This window comes from Numida meleagris, chromosome 4, assembly GCF_002078875.1.
Source record: "Numida meleagris isolate 19003 breed g44 Domestic line chromosome 4, NumMel1.0, whole genome shotgun sequence".
Classification (NCBI taxonomy): Eukaryota; Metazoa; Chordata; class Aves; order Galliformes; family Numididae; genus Numida; species Numida meleagris.
Genome location: NC_034412.1, coordinates 51,146,832 through 51,166,587, shown reverse-complemented (window position 1 = coordinate 51,166,587; position 19,756 = coordinate 51,146,832). Strand labels below are relative to the sequence as shown.

The window sequence follows — 19,756 nt, the reverse complement described above, 5'->3', positions numbered from 1 at the left end:
ATGCTTTATGCTTCCTACGTTGCGTGAGAAGTTTGAGTGTCTTGGAAAGATGCTTTTGAGGGAGGAGCATGGGAGCAGGAAAGATGCTCTGAGGATGGTCTTTAAGAGATCTGGTAGGACTTCAGATCACGAGCAGCCTAATGATATCCTTGAAGCAGTAAATTGAATCACAGAATTACAGAATTGTTTGAGTTGGAAGGGACGCTTAAAGATCATCTAGTCCAACTCCTCTTGAGCCAACAGGCACACCTACAGCTTGATCAGGTTGCTCAGAGCCCCATCCAGCCTGACCTTGAGTGTCTCCAAGGATGAGGCATCTACCACCTCTCTGGACAACCTGTGCCAGTGCCTCACCACCAATATTGTAAAAACTTTCTTCCTTATATCCAATCTAAATCTCCTGTCTTTCAGTTTGAAACCATTTCCTCTTGTCCTTTCACAACAGACCCTGTTAAAGAGTCTGTCCCTTTTTTTTTCATACGATACTTAAAGGCCACTATCAGATCTCCCCGGAGCCTTCTTTTCTCCAGCTCTCTCAACCTGTCCTTGTAGCAAAAGTGTTCCGTCCCTTGGATCATTTTTGTGGCCCTCCTCTGGATGCTCTCTAACAGGCCCACATCTCTCCTGTCCTGAGGACTCCAGAAATGGGCACGGTATTCTGGATGAGGCCTCGCGTCAGCACAGATCTCTGATTTTCCTAGAAGAAAAGAAAGAGTATGTGGTATTCAGAGGAGAAATTAAGTGAGCAATGTATCCAGATATACCTAGAATCAACTTGGCCCTGGAGGGAGTGGTGGTGTAATATTCTCAGTTTGCAGGTGTTTTGTGAGTCAGAATGTTATTTTCATACTTGGATGAGATTTTCAGAAAAGTTTCAACAATTTGCCTCAGTACATGCAGGTAGTTCTCTCTAACTGGCAGCTCATTCTGGGGGAGTAAAATAGGAGTTACAAATATTATTGATTAAAAGAGTTACTGCTGCAGGGGAAGAACCATTTTGATTGAAGTGTTGGTAAGTGTCTATTCAGAGAGCATCTTGGACATCAACCTAGAGTGCTCTTCACTTTTTAGCGTATGTAGACAAATGATTGTTTGCTCCTTCAAATGCCAGAACTCTCACTCAGTATCACTGGTAAATGATGATCTAAATAATGGTTATCTGTATAAGTTCATGAGTCTGAAATAAGTTTGATTTGCTTTTTTCTTTTCCTTTTTTTATTTTGCTGGAATCAGCAAAGACTCGTTAAGTAGCTGTAATTACTCGTAAGTCTTGGTAGTCGTGAATTTATTTTCACATCTGGCTAACATTTTTCTCTCTACTAAATTGGTTTGTTTCACATTATTTACAGTTTTAAAAAGACAGTTTTAACACTCACTTTTACCTTAAAAAACTAGTCATAAACAGTTGATAGGGAAAGAGTTTGTTTATTGTGTTTTCCATCTGCACAGATGTCAGTGATATGATGGTAAACTTGGAAGATCTTTTTTTGAGCTTACGTTGAAGTAACATTTTATGGCAGGGCCTAGGGTTGAATTATGGTCATTGTTACCAAAATAGAGCAGCTGTATGAATTCAAAAATAATTTTGTAGGTGAGCAGAGTGTTTCAATACAGTTCCCCAAAAAGGGAGCCCAGACATTGGGATACATGTCCAGTCCCTTACTGGAGATCTTGGCCTTGCCTTTCACAATCAGCTTTCTCAGAGCAGTTCTCAGGCACTCATTACTCTCTCTTACTCCTGCTCCCCTGAGCCACCTGTTCAGACAGCCACTCTTCTGCCAATGATGGAAAATTTTCTTAGGAAGGCTGATAGATCATCAGTGCTAACCTTGGTGATCCAAGGGAAGGACTTTCTCTGCAAGAACCAGAGAGAAGACCCACACGTGGGACCTGTGATTTCATTGTGCTAAGATGCAGCATTAGCTGTCTGTGAACAAAAGCTTATCTCCAGTGAAGAGGAAAGAGCACCAGTGTTATTAATTGACTCAGTGCAATGAATTCCCATATTTATGTCTTGAGGTAGTTGGACACCTTCCATGTGATGGAAGTTGAAGGCAGAACTGCAGTCGAGATCCCTGTATCTCAGAGTAAACAACGTTGTACAAAGGATTATTGGAGTTGTTTTCTCTTTCTCCATAGCTGAGGAAGCAGCTGTTGTGTTACGTGGTGGTCTGGGAATGGATTGTTCCCAAGGGCTTACAAAGGTGTTGCAGATTTTAAATTGGTGCTTTTGTATCTCCTGCCTCGACTGAGAGAGAAAAATTCAGAAAAAGTGAACAAACAGAGCAGAAGCTGGAGCAAATTATCACCTAGTTTGGTGTTACTGCATCCTAGCTCCTGGTCAATGATCATGATGTGTAACTAATGAGATTAAAATACGCAAATCAAAAAGATGATTAAAGTGATTCCAAGTATTCTTACATAGCTCAAACAAGACTCATGTGGACCTAGAAAGGCTCAAGCAGTGGGCTCAGGTGATCATCGTGAGGTTCAACAAAACTAAGTACAAGGTCTTGCACCTGAGTCATGGCAACCCCCATTATCAGTACAAGCTGGAGGATGTAAGGATAGAGCACAGCCCTTCCAAAAAGAACTTGGGGGTACTGGTAGATGGCAAGCTGGACATAAGCCAGCAATGTGCCCTTGCACCCCAGAAAGTCAACAAAAGAAGCGTGATCAGCAGGGTGAGGGAGGTGATCCTGCCCCTCTACTCTGTGCTGGTGAGACCTCACCTGGAGTACTGTGTCCAGATGTGGAGTCTTCAGTACAGGAGAGACATAGACCTGTTAGAGAGCATCCAGAGGCCACAAAATATGATTCAAGGGAACACCTTCCTATGAGGACAAGCTGAGAGAACTGGAGAAGAGAAGGCTACAGGGAGGCCTGATAGGAGCCTTTCAATATTTAAAGGGGGGCTGTAAGAAGGAAGTGGACAAACTCTTTAGCAGGGTCTGTTGCGATAAGACGAGGTGAAATGGTTTCAAACTAAAACAGGGGAGATTTAGATTGGACGTAAGGAAGATGTTTTTTACAATTAGGGTGGTGAGGCACTGGCATAGTTGACCAGAGAGGTGGTGAAAGCCCGTCCCTGGAGACACTCAAGGTCAGGCTGGATGGGGCCCTGAGCAACCTGATTTAACTGCACATGTCCCTGTTTATTGCTGAGGAGTTGAGCTGGATGACCTTTAAGGGTCCTTTCCAACTCAAGTGATTCTATAGTACTATGATCATTTTGTTTAAAGATGTTGGGTGACGAAGTAGCATGAATTAGCTCAGACATTTATCTGCTGAGATATATTTGCAATAAATGTACTTGAATGATGGATGCAGAACAGTTAGCTATTGAACTTGTTTTCAAACTCCTTTAAGTTTCCATAAAGTGTAATACTTTATGAATGGAATGAGGATATTTTTGTTTTTGCTTTTATAATGTCCCTTTGTGATTGACCCAAAAGAGAAAGAAAGCCACAATTCTGCCCGTCGTGTCTCGCATTTTTCACTACCTCTGATAATTAACTGTTCCTCTCTGGGGATGTATTTGGTGTGCTCCTGATGTAGGAGTAGTGTAACTGGGAATCACAGAGTGGAGCGGAAGACATTTCAAGACAGACATTGCCAACTCTTGCTGGTGCTCTTGTAAATTTTTGTTGGCTTTTTAACTCTGCTTCTGGTACTTGTGTGCTTTCTGCTCTGTACGCAGTCAGTAGGATAACGTGAGTGAATATCTACTATACACAGGGATTAATAGGAAAAAAATATACGAGATTTTGAAGGGTTGCTTTGGTGCTTCAGGTTGTCATTGCTGGAACAACAAGAAGTGATGTGGTGGAGTTACCTTGTGGAAAATGCACTGCTGCTTTTCTTGGAGCAGCAAAAACTTGTAGCAAACCCTTCCACATTCTTAGGAAGAAGCATAATTAGGAACGGGATCTGAGGACTGTTTTAGTTTGAGAACATTTCTAACATGCATTCATAAAATGCAGAAGCTGGAATTTGTGTCATCATATTTGAGCAACTGAAAGAAGTGGTTCAAACTCATAAGAGGTGAAGATTATCCAAGCATGTGAACGTTGTGCAAAATCTTTTAAAAATAAGGAGAATTTGAGAAGCCCATTTTAAGAGACCACTTTGCAAACCCAAGACTGTATTTCATGTACTCAAATTTTTTTAACTAAGCATACATAATAATTTATTTTCTTTATGAAAAGGAAAAGAGGAAGAAATTTTGATAAATAGTTCTATTTCCAGGCATGTAATTGGAATTGGATGATATGGTCTATAGGAATGATTAAATAATTTGATTCCATTGGAAAATGTGATAAGGAAAAAACTAAATTAATTCTAAATAAAAGTGGATAATTGTTCATTGAGACACTTGGTGAACGTGTCCTTAATCATGATAGGAACTGCAGAAGTCTCTCTGCTGTACCTACTACACAGAGCTGCTTTGTGAAACTATTCTCTTCTCCAGTTCTCATTGTACTTTTATTTAGAGTTAATTTATTTCTGCCCCTTGAAAATAAAGGTTAGATTCCTAAGAAACTGGATGTCAGAAGTGGTGGTGCATGCTGTTCCCTGCTGACGTGGTGGCTCATGGTTCCTTCCATTGGCTTCTTTCTTCTCACTAGACACTCTCTCCTCGTCCCAGCATTTTTCTCAGGGAGGGGAAAAATGGAAATAGCAGACTCGAGGCTCTGGAATTTGCCATAAGAAATGAAGGATCTCCTCTGAGATGAGTAACTCCTGTGCTTGTTATGATTGTAGTGCTGCATACGATGCCATCCTTGATAGAAACGTGGCCATTAAGAAGCTCAGCAGACCGTTCCAGAACCAAACCCACGCCAAGCGTGCTTACAGAGAGCTGGTCCTCATGAAGTGTGTGAATCACAAAAATGTAAGTTTTCTGCAGGGAGTCAGTCTGGAGTTTTGGTTTGTTCAGAATAAAACTCTCCTTTTTGGGGGTCTTTTTTAATTAAAAAATAATAATTAAAAAAAAGAAATGAAAAGTAGACTATGATCAAGGGCTGTTTTTTCTCTGATGATGTGTGCCCACACAGGTGAGTGAGTTTCTTGCATATACACCTGTGAAGGCTGTCCAAATGGCAAATACCCTGCTAAGAGGGTAGGGATGGTGGAAGGAGAGAGAGCAGAGCACGTTTTTCTCTGCTGTTTATCCGTAAATAGGGTAGTGATGGTTGGCATTCTGGCTCCATCCTCTTGTCACTGAGTAGGAGACTCCAAGAGGTGTCTCTGGAGTTGGGGTACCCATTCTCAGGTATCACTCCTTGTTCAGGACTTGAGCTGAAACATGGCATTATACAGACGTGAAGCATAGACTGTACAAGATGTACAAGTTCTAGGCTTCCCTACCTCTGACACTCACTACTAATTGTATAAAATATGGTGTCTGTAACAAATGAAAATATTCCAATGCTGTAGCAAAAGTAATCTCAGGACTGTCTGCTAAGAGTAACTATCCTAGGTGTGCTGGCAGACTGACAGACTTGCTTCTTTTGTAGGGGAATATGGAGGGTTGCTCCAAAGCACTGGTCAAGGGGCTTCCCAAGGATTTTATTAATTTCCTCCTTTGCTGTTGTTCCTGGTGCCACCTTTCCTTTCATTAGGAGTGAATTTTTCTGCTTGCTCTATTTACTCTAGCCTCAGATCCTGAAATGCCTTTCTCCTTATGCAGAACATAAATGAGCATGAAAAGTGAGATGTAAGGTGAGCTTTGACACTTTCTATCAGTCTCAAATATCACATGGAAATAAAAAGGATTGGCCTTAGAACAATAGAAAGCAACACTTATCAGTTTGGCATCCTCTGCCCCACCTCTGGGCATTGACTTACCCTTATGTTCTCGCTGTGTCCATCTAGGCTGTGCTGCCTCTTCCCTGGGTGGGTTGAAGACTGAGGGCAGCCTCAGTCTAACCAACCCAAGGGCCTTTGGAAGGGCAGTGGGCCTTTCTGTAAGCAGGGTGATGATGCATTCTCACTTTGTGATTTCTATATATTGGAGGAGATCAAAGGGTTGCGAGGAAACAGTGTTCATTTAAAATATGTAACTGAAAAAAATGCATAAAGGCTGCTAACAACATGGCATTGTCTAGGTCAGAGTTTTAGCCCATCCGTTTTGAGAAGTGCACCTAAGGGGAAGATTGGAAAGACAGAGAAGGACAAGCCCAGAAAGTACTGCAGGCAGGAAGGGAGAGGTACATATATGGTCCTCCTGGTCGCTGTGCTGCTGTTTTCTACCTTTATTGCCCACGCAAAAAGAAAAACATTGGGAGTTTGGATTTCTCAGGTCACATTTTTTCAGTTCTTCACATTTGAGAAATTTCTGGCTGCAGCATGAGGATGGTTATCATGGATGGGTCCTCGGTTAGTTTTTGAACTCTGCCTTCAACATTCAGAGGACTCCTTCACCCTGAGCATCTGAGTTGTCATCTATTATCACTAGTCCTTCTCTCAGAAACCAGTCGAAATGCACCTTGAAGACATCTTGGAGATCTGAGGCATTTTATTTTGAATGTTGCTAGCTTCTTACTGAGCCATGAAGTGAGAGGTGTTGGTATGAATTGAGCAGTGAAAAACAGAATTTATCTTTCAATGCATGCTTCAAAATGAGTTTGACTGCTTTACCTTTATCACTGCTCTTCCTCCTTTTGTTTTGCTCTGTGTTTCAGATTATCAGTTTATTAAATGTCTTCACACCACAGAAATCTCTGGAGGAGTTCCAGGATGTGTAAGTAACACAGGAAGTAATTATACCAAAGCTTCTGAGACGCTGTGCTTTAACGTGCCATGAATGCAATAACTCAGCAGAACACAGAGAATACGAGCCCCTCTGAAAAATGTCCGTGTGTAGTCTGCACTGTGGTCAGACAGCCGTCTGCATGCCTGTGTTCAGAGCATCTATAATGTGCAAAAACTGGCTTTCTGAAGTGCTGTATGTGTGCAGCAATTTACTGTGAAATAATTTCCTGTAAGAGAAATGGATGTGAAACATCCTTCATGTTTGCATTGTAATAACCTCTGACTGCCTTCAGTTGCTTACCTGGGTAGCTCATGCTCAGCGGAGAGAACAACTGCATCTCTGCTGAGCATTGTCCAATTGCAGAAGCACTGCTGTGCAGAGTATGAAGCTGCACCAAATGGAACTACAGATAGTGTTGTGTAGCTCTATTCCTTTTAGCTTTCAGTCTTTCCCGTATCTTGTATGCAAGCTATGGAAATGTATTCCTATTCTGTACTTTGATATCAGAGATGATAAGAGATGGATAGTTGCTGGAGTTGGGCAAGGATGGTTTTGGTTTGAGCATACGAATCTTCTGCATCATATTGTTCCTGCAGACATATGCAGAGCACAGGAGGTAACCAGTGCTGGAGATAAGATGAGGTGTGCATCTCACATAGAAACAGAAAACTGGTGTTCTTCCCAAAGTTTGCTGTCATGTTACAATTAGGATGAAATTAAGTTGTGCTCATAAGTTGAGCAATTCATGCTCACATAAGTTGTGCTTCTGAGATGTATCCTAAGAAATGTGCCAATGTGTTAAACCTATTAACTTCCCTCTGAAGGGGACTGGGTTTAGGTTCTTCTGAGGTTGTCAATGAAGCTTATTTACCACAAGCTCAGGACCAATTACTGAGTTAAGCCACGCAGTCTTAGGAGGGATCTGGGTACATTTCATGTGCGGATGCATGTTGGAGCTGCTCAGACTGCACTCAGGTTCCTACATGTGCTGTGGCAGCCATTAATGAAGGCTGAGCTGCCATGGTGTTGGATGCTTGTGACTCCTTTGACATTGTTAGTTACTAGAAGTGATGCTGTGGTTCCTCTCAACACAGCTGATAGCTGATAACCTGTTGCTTTGCTGTTCCATTCAGTTACCTGGTGATGGAGTTGATGGATGCCAACCTGTGCCAGGTGATTCAGATGGAACTAGACCATGAGCGAATGTCCTACCTGCTGTACCAAATGCTCTGCGGCATCAAGCACCTGCACTCCGCGGGTATTATTCACAGGGTAAGGAGACTCCAATCTGGAACTCGGGGCAACAAATGCCATCCTCAAGGAGACTTTGGAAACCAGTTGAGTTAAATGCGTGCTGTGGATCTGAGCCCTACCTCTAGTAAAATCGCTGTGCATTTACCAATCACAGCCCACTCCATTCACAGAGTTGCCTCATGATTGCTCTAAAACTGTGCTTAGATAATGTGCTTATTAAAAGTAATGATAATAATCACCAATATGCACTGGAAATCACCAAAGTGATTATGATCTCTGAAATGTCTTGAGAAATGTTATTGCTCCTTAAAATGCAACTGTGAGTGCAGGAGGTAACGCTGTGACCCCTAACAACAGAGGGAACAATTTGTGTGACTGTGAGCATGAGGCAGTGCTGAATGGATTAAAAATATCCCGATTCTTTACCACAGTGGCCTTGTACTAATTTATTATTTCCAGCTGAAAAAAAATAAAACATTTTCCTTTCTTTATGAAAGGAAGAGGATAGGGCTAATGAAATGGATCACAAGAGGAATGTTGCCTGACAGTAAGTGAAGGCTTTATTTCTTGCTATGTTGTATGCACATAGGAGGATATGGATCTGGTTTCAAGATTTTCTGAGAAAGCATGAGTTGAATTCTTATTAAAACAAATGAATCATTAAACCAGCTCCACGTAGACAGTTGGAATATCTCTGAGAGGCTGATAGCATTAAAAAAACAAACAAACACAAAACAGTACTTTAATACACATCTGAACTTCTCAAACAGCCGAATGTAATTATTTTACACCAGTAAGCTTCCACCATCTGAGTACAGCCCCAGGGTACGGCCGGTGAGCAATGCTTTCTGAAAGATATTGCAGGGAAACAGGCGCAAAGATTTTGCCATGTGCTTGCGAGTGATTTCTGATCAAAACCATCAATGGATGAATACGAGAATATTTGAAAGATGACCTGAAAAATCAGTGTCGATCCATGCAGGGGCTATGGCTTTATGCACTCTTTTCACTCTTTCACAATCTTTTGCAGGATTTAAAACCAAGTAACATTGTGGTAAAATCTGACTGCACGCTGAAGATTTTGGATTTTGGGCTGGCCAGGACCGCGGGCACCAGTTTCATGATGACTCCGTACGTGGTGACACGGTACTACAGAGCACCGGAGGTCATCCTGGGAATGGGCTACAAGGAGAACGGTAGGGCTGCATGTCGGAGCACACAGGTGTGAGGTGGGTCTGTGGCTGTAGGGGCACCAGGAGGAGAAACAGAAAATGTATCAGGAAAAGACATCATGAATGTAAAAGGCAGGTGACAGGGAGGAGGTTCTCGTTGTAGCGTGCTGTAGGCACCTACTGTTTTTGGAGTGTAATAGTGGATGGTGTTATCAGCGTGGGATCTCAGAATAATGGGAAACCGTTCTCAGTTATTGTTGAGCTAATCAAACACAAGGAGCCCTTTTCAAGCACCGTGTGTTTTGCTTCTGTGGCTATGAAACAGGGCACAAACTGCTGGGACTGATCCACAAGGGATTTGGGGCTGGGTCTCTGGACTGTTTGAGAGAGGAAGAAGATAAAGTGGAGAATCCTGGCCTTTCCCTGATTTCCCCAAACCTGGGAGTAGATCCAAATTTCAAGACCAATTGCTATCTTTATGAAAGGTTTAGCTGAGGTTGTAGGTTTTGCTGACCAAATTAATGAGGCTGAGATCTAGGTGTAAATTCTGCTGTTTGAGTTTCTTCTTAGTAGAAAGCAGAGTTGGAGAGGAGAGGGGAAAAAAAAACTGAAGCTAAATATAAAATCATGCATCTGTATTTGCATCCAGATGTAATTTCCATCCAGATGTGAATAGGATTTTGCTCTGAAGAGTCCAGGATGGAATTACGAAACTCTTGGTCCTTGGAAACATTGGGAAGAGCAGGGAGGGGGCACATGCTGTGGAGAAACAAGCATAGACAATGCATATTTTGCAAGGAATGAAGGGGAAACTTTAAATGTGATTCTCATTTTACACCTAAACTCAGAGTGCCAGGTATACCAGGCAGGGAAGGAGGGGATAAAGCATGCGGTGGAGAAAAGTGCTCTGGCTCAGGTTCTGCTGTCAAAAGCTGCCACTCCTCTGTTTGACAAAGAGACTTATCAAAGCCTAAGTTCTTTGTATTAATTGTTTGTGATGTTTATGAGTTCACAGTGCAGATTTCAGTGTGGAAATCAAGAAAGTAGACAGTTACTGAGTAGACTCTAACAGTACAGAAAAATATTTATAAAGAGAGCAATGTTTCTTAAAGAACTTTGAATGTCATTATCAATTGACCTGGGCTCAGCATGCTTTACAACTCCTTATGCCAAATACCCACTTGTTTCTTCTTTCAGAACATTTGGTAGTAAATAAATCTCTGTTGTTGTAATTGTCCCCGAAAGGACAGAGAACGCGCTCAGTTCTCACATGATTAAAATGACACTAAGAAAAGCTTAGGGACAACTTTGTGAAGAGGTGCACAGCTGGGAAAGTACCAAGAGTTGTTGCCGTATCTCCCAGGGAAGGAACAGAAGGGCTGCTCTCTGCTCCCTGCTCCTGTGCTGCCACATTACTGAAGCTCCCCTCCTTTTTTCCCCTTACTCTGCCCATTGCCTGTATAAGGACTATTCACTGCTTTCATTTTCTTTCTGCACTGGGTTGGCTAAAGATGTACCATTAACACTGGTTTTCTGCGCTTCCTGGGGAAGCTCCCACAGCCGTCACTGTGAAGAAAACCGCTGCAGCCTCAGGCATGTTTCTGCTGTCCTGTGCCCCGTACCCTGTACCCTCATTGTCCCAAACGGAACGTTTCACCTTTATTTTGTTTGACCAAGAAATGAGTTGTTTGTTTCTTTGGTTTGTTTTGGTTTGCTTTTGAAGGTTAAAAAGGGGGAAGAAAAACAGGAGAAAGTGGCCATAGAGAAGAAATATGGCCGCAAAGTGAGGATGCAAAGCAGTTTTTAAGGCAGTTTTTCCCCTTCACACTGAATCTGGATCTTTTCTTTCTGAGCACACTGTGTCATTCTGTATTTGCCTTTTTTTCTTGTAAGACTTGAAGGGGAGAAAAAAAACCTACTCAATTCAAACAGATAATGTGATTGTGTTCATTACGTCTAAAGCCTTAATGCAGGATCAGGAGGATAGGAAATAATCTTATTGGTACTTTTCCTACGAAGCAACGATTAATTTTAGCATTTATTTTGAGTACCAATGGAGTAAAGGCAGATTGCAGACCAGTCTTATGCTCTGGTTCTTTCCAGTTGGTTTGTAGGCACTGACAGGCACATGCTGATAGCTGCATGTGGGTAGGACATGGGTTCAGATCCTCAAGGAGCAGTTCTAGATAGCCCCTAAGTGTGGTACTTATCCACGTGGCCTTTGCTTACAGGAGTAGTTCCATTGGGAACCCCCTGTGCACAGCTACAGGACAGAGTGCACAGACTGCCCATCTGCAAGTGGGCTTTGTTCTGGATGATCACTGCCTGGGCTGTTGGCTTTGCTTTTTCATTTCAAAGCAAATTGAGTTTTTGTCACTGTAAACTCAGCATACGCCATGGTTTGGTGCAGTTGTTACTTACCAGTGGTGAGCCTTTTTCCAACCATATTGGTTTTGAACTTCTTGCATCACTGTTGCTCGCTACCACCGAGGTGACTGACACAGCTTGTACTTAGATGTTTATCTGAGCTTCTGTGAGATGTGGGGAAAGAAAAAACTAAAAACAAAATGATCGGTACTGCTCTGCTCACCCTGCTTTTTGTCCCCTGCTTGAGGAGTGAAATGTCATAGTTAACTTTGCTTTTTTTCCTCTTTCTCCACCTCCTGTCTCTGCTGTCCTAGTGGATATATGGTCTGTGGGATGCATTATGGGAGAAATGGTTCGCCACAAAATCCTCTTTCCAGGAAGGGACTGTATCCTTGTGCCATGTGCTGCAGCTTCACCCATCATTTGTTCCTCTCCTCCACCCACGCCATTTGCCATGTAACAAATGTACCAGGATTACAAAGATAGAAGCAAGACATTGAATCCCGGAGGTATGAGTGAATAGAAATAGAGCACTGCTGATATGGACATCAAAAATGAAAAACAGATGCCCAGAATTATTTCAGCCAAATAAGTTACTTTATTTTAATGGCTGTAATCATTCCGCTTTATGCAGTTCTTATGTGGTACTGATAAGTAATATAGGAAACAAGCATTATCACTGCAAATTGGATAGCTTTGATTATTATTCTTCAAAGGAAAAATATGGGGAAAAAATCCCGTTTTGCCCCTTCTGGTTCCTATAATTGTTTTTCTGCTTCAGTGATTTGGAAACAGTGACGTTGTAGCATTTGTGGTGACATCATGATCTTTTGCTTGCTAATGCATCACGGATTTGGGTTCATACCAATGCTGTATGGGCTCCCAGCTGGGTCAATACAACATTTCTTTTCCTTAAAACTAAAAGAAGTATTTGACTCACACAGTTTAAGGTGACTGTATCTCCAGTGTAACTTCCAAATGGAAATGAAATAAGGTGCTCAGTGTGAAAATGAACTTTCCCTTAATTGCATGATGTCTGTCTTGTAGATTAAACTGCATTTCCTTCCCATCTTGTTCTTCTCATCTTGGGTGATATTATTTTTACCACTTTCAGGGTGGTGAAAGCAATATTAGAAAATGAACACAAAGAGGAGGTGCGTACTTGAGCCTTCAATTTAGCACAGGCTCAGCCAGACAACCCACTAGTACAGTTGACCTATCAGAATAACATCCACCAACATGACATGTTTTTTTCACATTCAAAACCAAAACAATTCCTTTCAGCAGACTGACAGAAAAACACTCTAAAAGTCTGTGGTCACAGAGAGTAGCAGTTGGGATGGAGAAAATCCCTCTTTGTACACACACAGTCATGGAACCAATGATTTTTTTTTTGCTGGCTCTCCATTGATTTCTGTAGTATTGGACAGCTAGGTGCTGCTTGGCTCTGAAAATACTCAGAGCTCTAAATGCCATGCTCTTTTCCTCTACTTTTTTTGTAATAGATGTGAGTTTCAGCTTTCAGTAGTGAGGACACTTCTGTATGAGCTGTTTGGAGATGTTTAGTTCATTTTTTAGTTTATTAAGTAAGCAACCAGAATACAGGGGGTAAAAAAAAGATATTTCAGTGTAAAAAATGTAGCACCATGGTTAGTGGATGGCTCCCCTTTACAACAAGAAAAGATATTGAGTTTTGTCCTCCCCATTTCTAGAGGAAAAATAAAATAAGTCATACAAAACCATGCAGATTTGAAAAAGATAATGTGAACATGGGAATTGTTGTATTTCTTTCTGACTCTGAGAAAAATCTGTTATGGCGATGTCTTATTCAGGGATAGCAGCAGAATACTGACTGAGCTTTTGAACAAATCCAGAAAGCATCGTGTGAATTTGGTGTCAGACCGACACTGTAAATCACTGCAGTTCCATCCCTGGAAATGATGTGTGTCTGGGTCAGGTCACAGCTGTGTGTTATCGGTGGCTTTTTTTCATGTGGTTTGGAATAAAAAGAATAGAGGGAATAAGGAACGAAAGGAATCTATGCATTCTTCTCAAAGTCAGTGCTACATGTTTTGCTTTGAATATGAGGAGCGGATTTGTTTCCTGCCTGGTGTGGGAACATCCATGTACGCATCCGGAGCAGTGTGCATTCCTGAAGAATGTGACAGCTACTGCCCGGTTTCAGGGAAAGCCAAATTTTGAATGCTGACCTGAAAGGAACAATTGAGCTGAGTCACCACTGCACTGAGCTACTGCTAACTTGAAATGGAATTATATTTTTCAAGTCCTAATGGAAATTAAAGGATAGGGACAATGAATATCAGATTTTCATCTGCATCAATAAGAAATTCTAAGTTACTGTAAGAAAGCTCTGAATTCAGTACAGACTGGTACAAATATACGACTACCCCAGTTAGGATAAACTGAAATTATGCATTACAAAAAAAGTTCTTAAATGTTATTGCAGTGCTCTCTGAATCCATGTTCAGTTAAGTGCTCCTTTCATTAGCAAAAAGACAATGTTGCTGAGGTCCTTTATCTACAGAACCTGGTAGGATGCTTGAGCCAGAGCAGGACAAAGGATTGGCCATTCCAGTGCTGTCAGTTTGCATTGAGCCCACTGCTGTTCAAAAAATTGGAAGATCTTCCATCCACCTGGAGTGTACCAGTGGGAAATCACACAGCAAATCCCTTTGTTTCTTTTTAGTTGCCCAAGGCAGGGAGGCTTCTTTGTCTGACAATGTCAAAAATTCACCTTTCGACTGATTTCTGGATGGATATACAGATCAAAGTATTGCTGGCAAATCCTGGTAAGACTTTGTAGTCAGCTTCTGAGCTTCTCTCCATGTTTGCTCAGTGCTTCCTCCATTCTTGTCTCAGTTACTTTGGTAATGGTGGGAACAACTGAAAGCTTCCCGGCTCTGGGTGCTGCAGAAGTACGAGAGGTTTTTAAAGCTCCAGGACGTGGCTGAAAGCTGTGTCCAGCTGTCATTGATAATAACCTCCAAATCTCAGAGATTTTCATGTTACAGTTTGGAAATGCATTTGTGTATATATATATTTTTTTTAAGTTAAGGCAGAACTCAAAATAGTCTGAATATTTTTGAGTGAGATGAATGTATTAGAATCAGAGCTGTTGAAGCCACAATGATGTTCCAGTGCCCCATGTAACTCAGTGAGAAAGAAACCAGGGTAAGAGCACTTCTTTTCAGTAACACAGAGGCATGAAAATAGTCATGCTCCAGTGAGTTTATGTGAAAGTGCTTAAAGACATCAAAGCTGAAATACTTCTTTGCCCGTAGAAATACATTGCAGTAGCAGTCCAGTGTCTTAAGTTTGCCTTAGACTGGGGTATTTCTGAACTGTTTGATGTGGGATCAGAACCAGGGAGTGGCCTAAAGGCTAAGATTTGCCATAGAGTGGAAATACTTCCATGCGGTTTGTGGTGTGCATTTTCTTGAGCAGCTGTGCCAGGGAGGCATGTGGTGTCCTTGGAAAATTTGCTCCTATTGCAAAGTATATGTACACACTCAGGTGGACTGATTAAAAAATATTGTGTTTGGACATTAATTTCAGGAGAGCTTTGTGCGATGAGCTGGCTCATAGAGATTTTTTAAAAGATAATAGTTATAATTAAAAATCCCTCACTCCTGGTGATCCATGTCACAGGTGTTCTAATGGAGAAGGGGCTGCCCGCATCTAAGCCATTTCACTTCAGAGACTCGGGTAACAAGTAAATTTAATTCATTATCACTCAATTTTGGGTGATCCTAAAATATCAAGGCAAAGATTTGCTGAGACTGTGCCTAGAGCTGTGCGCGTATCTATGTGAAGGGAATATCAGTGTGCAATTCTTTGAAGTTTAAGGATATTCCACGTTTTTGGTGAACCATTACCATTCCTTGGGAATATCTTGCATTTGGAAAAAAAATTTGAACCAAGGTTAATCTTCATGGAACTGAGTGAAAATGCTCTGAGATTTTTGAGGTGGTTGTTTCTCTGGTGTTAGCACTACTGAAATATCTCATGCTCCATCTGAGTTTATGTTGGACTCAGTGGAACAGAGGACTGAGACTAGTGGAGCATGGCACAGCGCTCTCAAATCCCTCTCAGGTTTCTGACCACTGCTGCTGGATATGGGCTGTAATGAACCCCTGACCTTCAGCTCACTGCTTCTCTTGAACACGCAGTGACACTTCAGCTCTGATCTGGTTTATTTCTGACTGGCTCAGAAGAGCAGTGGGCAAGGAAGAAGGCATAGGTTATTCTCTTCAGACATCAGATACATTCAGATGTTCGTCTTCACTGCTTCTTACTTGGCAGTTTTTGAAGTTTCCTTGCCAAAACCTGAGGAGCAGAGTAGAAGAATAATCTCTGCCTCGCAGCATTTTCAGTTCAAGGTGGCCTGTGGATCTTCTTGGCCTCAGCGTAGAGCAGTGATGTCCCAAGGCAACCTCTGACAATACAAAGGGGTTAACAACAGCTGAACAAACAACTGCTTGCTCGATCTTCCCCTAATACGTTGCATGCTATCCAGCTTGTGATGAAAGCAGCAATAATTTGCATCTCTGGGTTTGCTTATTGCTTCCCAACAAGTAGCCTTCTGTTCATTTCTCTATTTGTTTAAATATTTGTTTTGGAGAGATTCAGCTTCTCATATGCTAAACAAAGCAGCAGATAACCTTTAGATCCGGCACGGAATATTTTTCTCAGATTTGGACATTTGCGTTCAGAACCCAATCCCTTTTTAGCTGTTGCTCAGTGTAACATTGCAGGAATACATGTAACCCAGCAGCATGATGCTTTCCTTTTTCTCCCCCAGTTTCTGGCCCTGAGAGAGCAGGCTGTCTCCTTTCATGCTTCCATGCCCTATGGCTTAATCATAGAGCAAGGACAGCAGAGGTAATGTGGTTTTATGGTGTCAGCACTGGGAAAAGCATTGCCTTACTTCCATGTTGGATGTGAAGAGTGTGATTTCCATACCATGTTCCAGTTTAGATAGTGGCTAGCTGTGTTTAAACCCAGCTGAACTGCTCTTCTTTGTAACAGGTGAACAGTTCCCTGATTTGCTCTGGAATTCAGGGCAGAAGGTACAGCTCAGTGCTGTTGTGTCTCCACTGCTCTGTTGAGAAATGGGTGTTCCCTGTCACATAGAAAGAAAATCAGGAGATTCCTGAGCCCCCTGTGTGCTGCTGGCCTCACGGAGTGCTGATGGAGGTTAGCCAGCAGGCTGCAAGGGAGCACGGTGGGAGTCCAGTGTTCTCCACAACTTCTCTTCACACCCCTGAATAAGAGGTGGATGTGTCTTCATGGGATCCAGGCTGCTTTTGTGGCTTCTGGTGGTTCAGCTTCAGGAAGTGTGGACATATCTCTGTAGCTGAAATGAGAAAGGAAAAGCAGTTTGCGTCTCCTCATTGAATGCAAAGAGCAACATTCACTTGCAGTGCAAAGCGGTATGAACTGGAATAACGAATGCAAATAAAAATGTTAAAAGAGAAAAAAAAAATACCAGCTAGCAAATTTGAATTATAACGGGTTCTTATGACACAGTAAGCAGCTGTGGGTCTCATTCAGGCTTGTTTTTTTGTTTGTTTTTGGGGTTTTTTTTTTGTATCTAATGTTTTTTTGTATTTCCACCATATTGGGGTAAGGAAAGCTGTTGGAGTGGATTTCTCCTGGACCTGCTGTGCTGCCACAGCCCCTGTGTGCATGAGCAGAACAGCTCCGCAGAGCACAGGGCAGCTCCTATGCCACATGCGGTCAGATACGTCTCTCACTGATTTGTTGTTGTGTTCCTGTTTGCTTGTTTACCTCCATTTCATTTCTGTTTTCAGTCGACATGTGGTCAGTAGGGTGCATCATGGGCGAAATGGTTAAAGGTGCTGTGTTGTTTCCTGGCACTGATCGTATCCTTCCTCGTGGCCACTTGGCTCAGTGGGCACCCAACCCTCCCAGCATCACCTTACCACAGCCTTACACACAGCAAGCTTGTTTCTGGCCGTACTGTGTTACAAATGTCTGGATATCCTGAGGTTTTTCCTGCCCCATAACTGAGAGTCCTTAAATTCAGGCTGTGATGCAGTGGGCACAAGTTGCTGCTTACCTCAGGGTGGTGGGAGATAAGCTCTGCAGTCAGGAGGCAGACAGGAGTAACTCAGACCTGGTTTCTGGTTGCCGTGCAAGTGCTGCTGGGGTAGCAGAGAAGGAAATGGCCTCAGGCTGGGGACTTTCACCCACGGAGAGTGTGTGTATAGTGTTACATATATACTGATTCAATGTAGCACTCCATCTGTGGCCTCACTCATGCTTTAAAGGGTTCAATATTTTCACTGAAATGTTAAAAAGGAACATCTGAAAAGCAGAAAATAAATGAGAGTAGGCAATGGCAGCAGTATTTTCACGACTTCATCTAATAATGTTCTGCTTTGAGTTTTGCACCAACTGGTGTTGGACCTAAAGGAATGCCAAAGCTCCTGTGAGTTTTCACATGATCAGAAGCGCAGCTCATTCGCAGGTGTGGCAGAACACCTCCCACTTCCCAGTGCCCCTGGAACTCATTAGCACTATTAGTGCCCCAGGAGGGTCTGGCCCAGGCTGTGCCTCTGTGTTTTCTGTGTCTGGGGGTAATATCTGCAGTGCGGGTTGAGTGCAACTCAGTGCTGCTGTCTGAACTGCTTTTGGGTTTTGGACTGAAGTGTTGAATGATACCATTTGAGAAATCCCCAGATAAATACAACAGGAATTCATAGAACCATAGAATAGTTTGGGATGGAAGGGACCTTTAAGATCATCTAATTCCAACCCTCCTGCTATAGGCAGGGACACCTCCCTCTAGACCAGGTTGCTCAAAGCCCCATCCAGCCTGGCCTTGAATGCTTCCAGGGAGGGGCCATCCACAACCTCTCTGGGAAACCTGTTACAGTGTCTCACCATCCTCACAGTAAAGAATTTCTTCCTAATATCTTGTCTAACTCTACCCTCTTCCAGCTTAAAACCATTTCCCCTCGTCCTGTCATTACATGCCCTTATAAAAAGTCCCTCCCCAGATTTCCTGTAGGTCCCCTTCAGGTACTGGAAAGGCCACTATACGGTCCCCCCAGAGCCTTCTCTTCTCTAGGCTGACGAGCCCCAGCTCTTTCAGCCTGTCCCTCCTAGGGGAGGTTCTCCAGCCCTCTGGTCATCTTTGTGGCCCTTCTCTGTACTTGCTCCAACATCTCCATGTCCTTCTTGTATTGGGGGCCCCAGAACTGGATGCAGTATTCCAGGTGGAGTCTTACGAGAGCAGAGTAGAGGGGCAGAATCACCTCCCTCGACCTGCTCGTCGAACTTCTCTTGAGGCAACCCAGGATATGGTTGGCCACCTGGGCTGCAAGTGCACATAGCTGGCTTGTGTTGAGTCTTTCATCAACTGACACCCCCAAATCCTTGTCCTTAGGGCTACTCTCAAGCCATTCTCCACCTAACCTGTATCTGTGCATGGGAGTGCCCCAGTCCAGGTGCAGGACCTTGCACTTGGCCTTATTGAACTTCATTATGTTGGCAAATTGAATGTGTCTTATGCAGCGCTTTAAAATTGCTTTCTTTCCCACAGCTGCAGAATTATATAAAAGAGATCACACAAAGCATCCATAATTAAACCATTATGGGCAGTTTCTTATTGCAGCAACCCCACTGAAATTGGCACGAGCAGCTGCTGATGCATTTGAAATTGTTCTGTAACTGGGCTGATGTTCTTCATTTGTATTTACAACATGCTGCTGAATTCACACTTTGCTCTACGCAGTGCTCTGCTTTCCTCTGCGTTCCACCAACATCTGTTCAGCACCACAGGGAGAGGGCTGCTCCACCACCCGCCAGCCAGCAGGGTGCCAGGGCCATGGTGCCACCTGCCTCATGGCTGCATGGAACATCACTGGCATCTCTGCAATACCATGGTTAGAAATGCTGACTGCAGAATGAACTGTTTGCCTTCTCCTAGCGGTTAAGGGTTGTAGAGCGTTCGGTACCATTTCTGTTTCCTGATTGAAATGGTCCATACAGCTGAATGAAAACAAATTTATAACAAAATGCAGCAATCTTAGGTGGCCATGGAAAGTTCACAAGCAGAAAAATAGGAGATGTCATGGTGTAAATGCAGAATGGAGTACTTGGCTCAGGTACAGCTCTGCTCCACTCATGGAATGTCTTTGAATTCCCTGAAGTCTCT

General features: G+C 42.8%; 1 protein-coding gene across 9 annotated transcripts in view; it reads left to right on the top strand.

Annotated features, from left to right (window-relative positions):
* MAPK10 (mitogen-activated protein kinase 10) overlaps positions 1–19,756 on the top strand; it is a 131,726-nt gene that overhangs the window by 96,079 nt on the left and 15,891 nt on the right. For 6 of the 9 annotated variants that reach the window (XM_021396485.1, XM_021396482.1, XM_021396489.1 and 3 more), the window contains 5 exons: positions 4,765–4,894; positions 6,687–6,745; positions 7,891–8,029; positions 9,042–9,207; positions 11,865–11,936. In XM_021396485.1, coding sequence (XP_021252160.1) covers positions 4,765–4,894; positions 6,687–6,745; positions 7,891–8,029; positions 9,042–9,207; positions 11,865–11,936 — 566 coding nt within the window. Of the gene's footprint in view, positions 1–4,764; positions 4,895–6,686; positions 6,746–7,890; positions 8,030–9,041; positions 9,208–11,864; positions 11,937–17,384; positions 17,457–19,756 lie in introns of all 9 variants that reach the window. The other 3 variants (XM_021396486.1, XM_021396483.1, XM_021396487.1) reach the window with 2 other exon arrangements.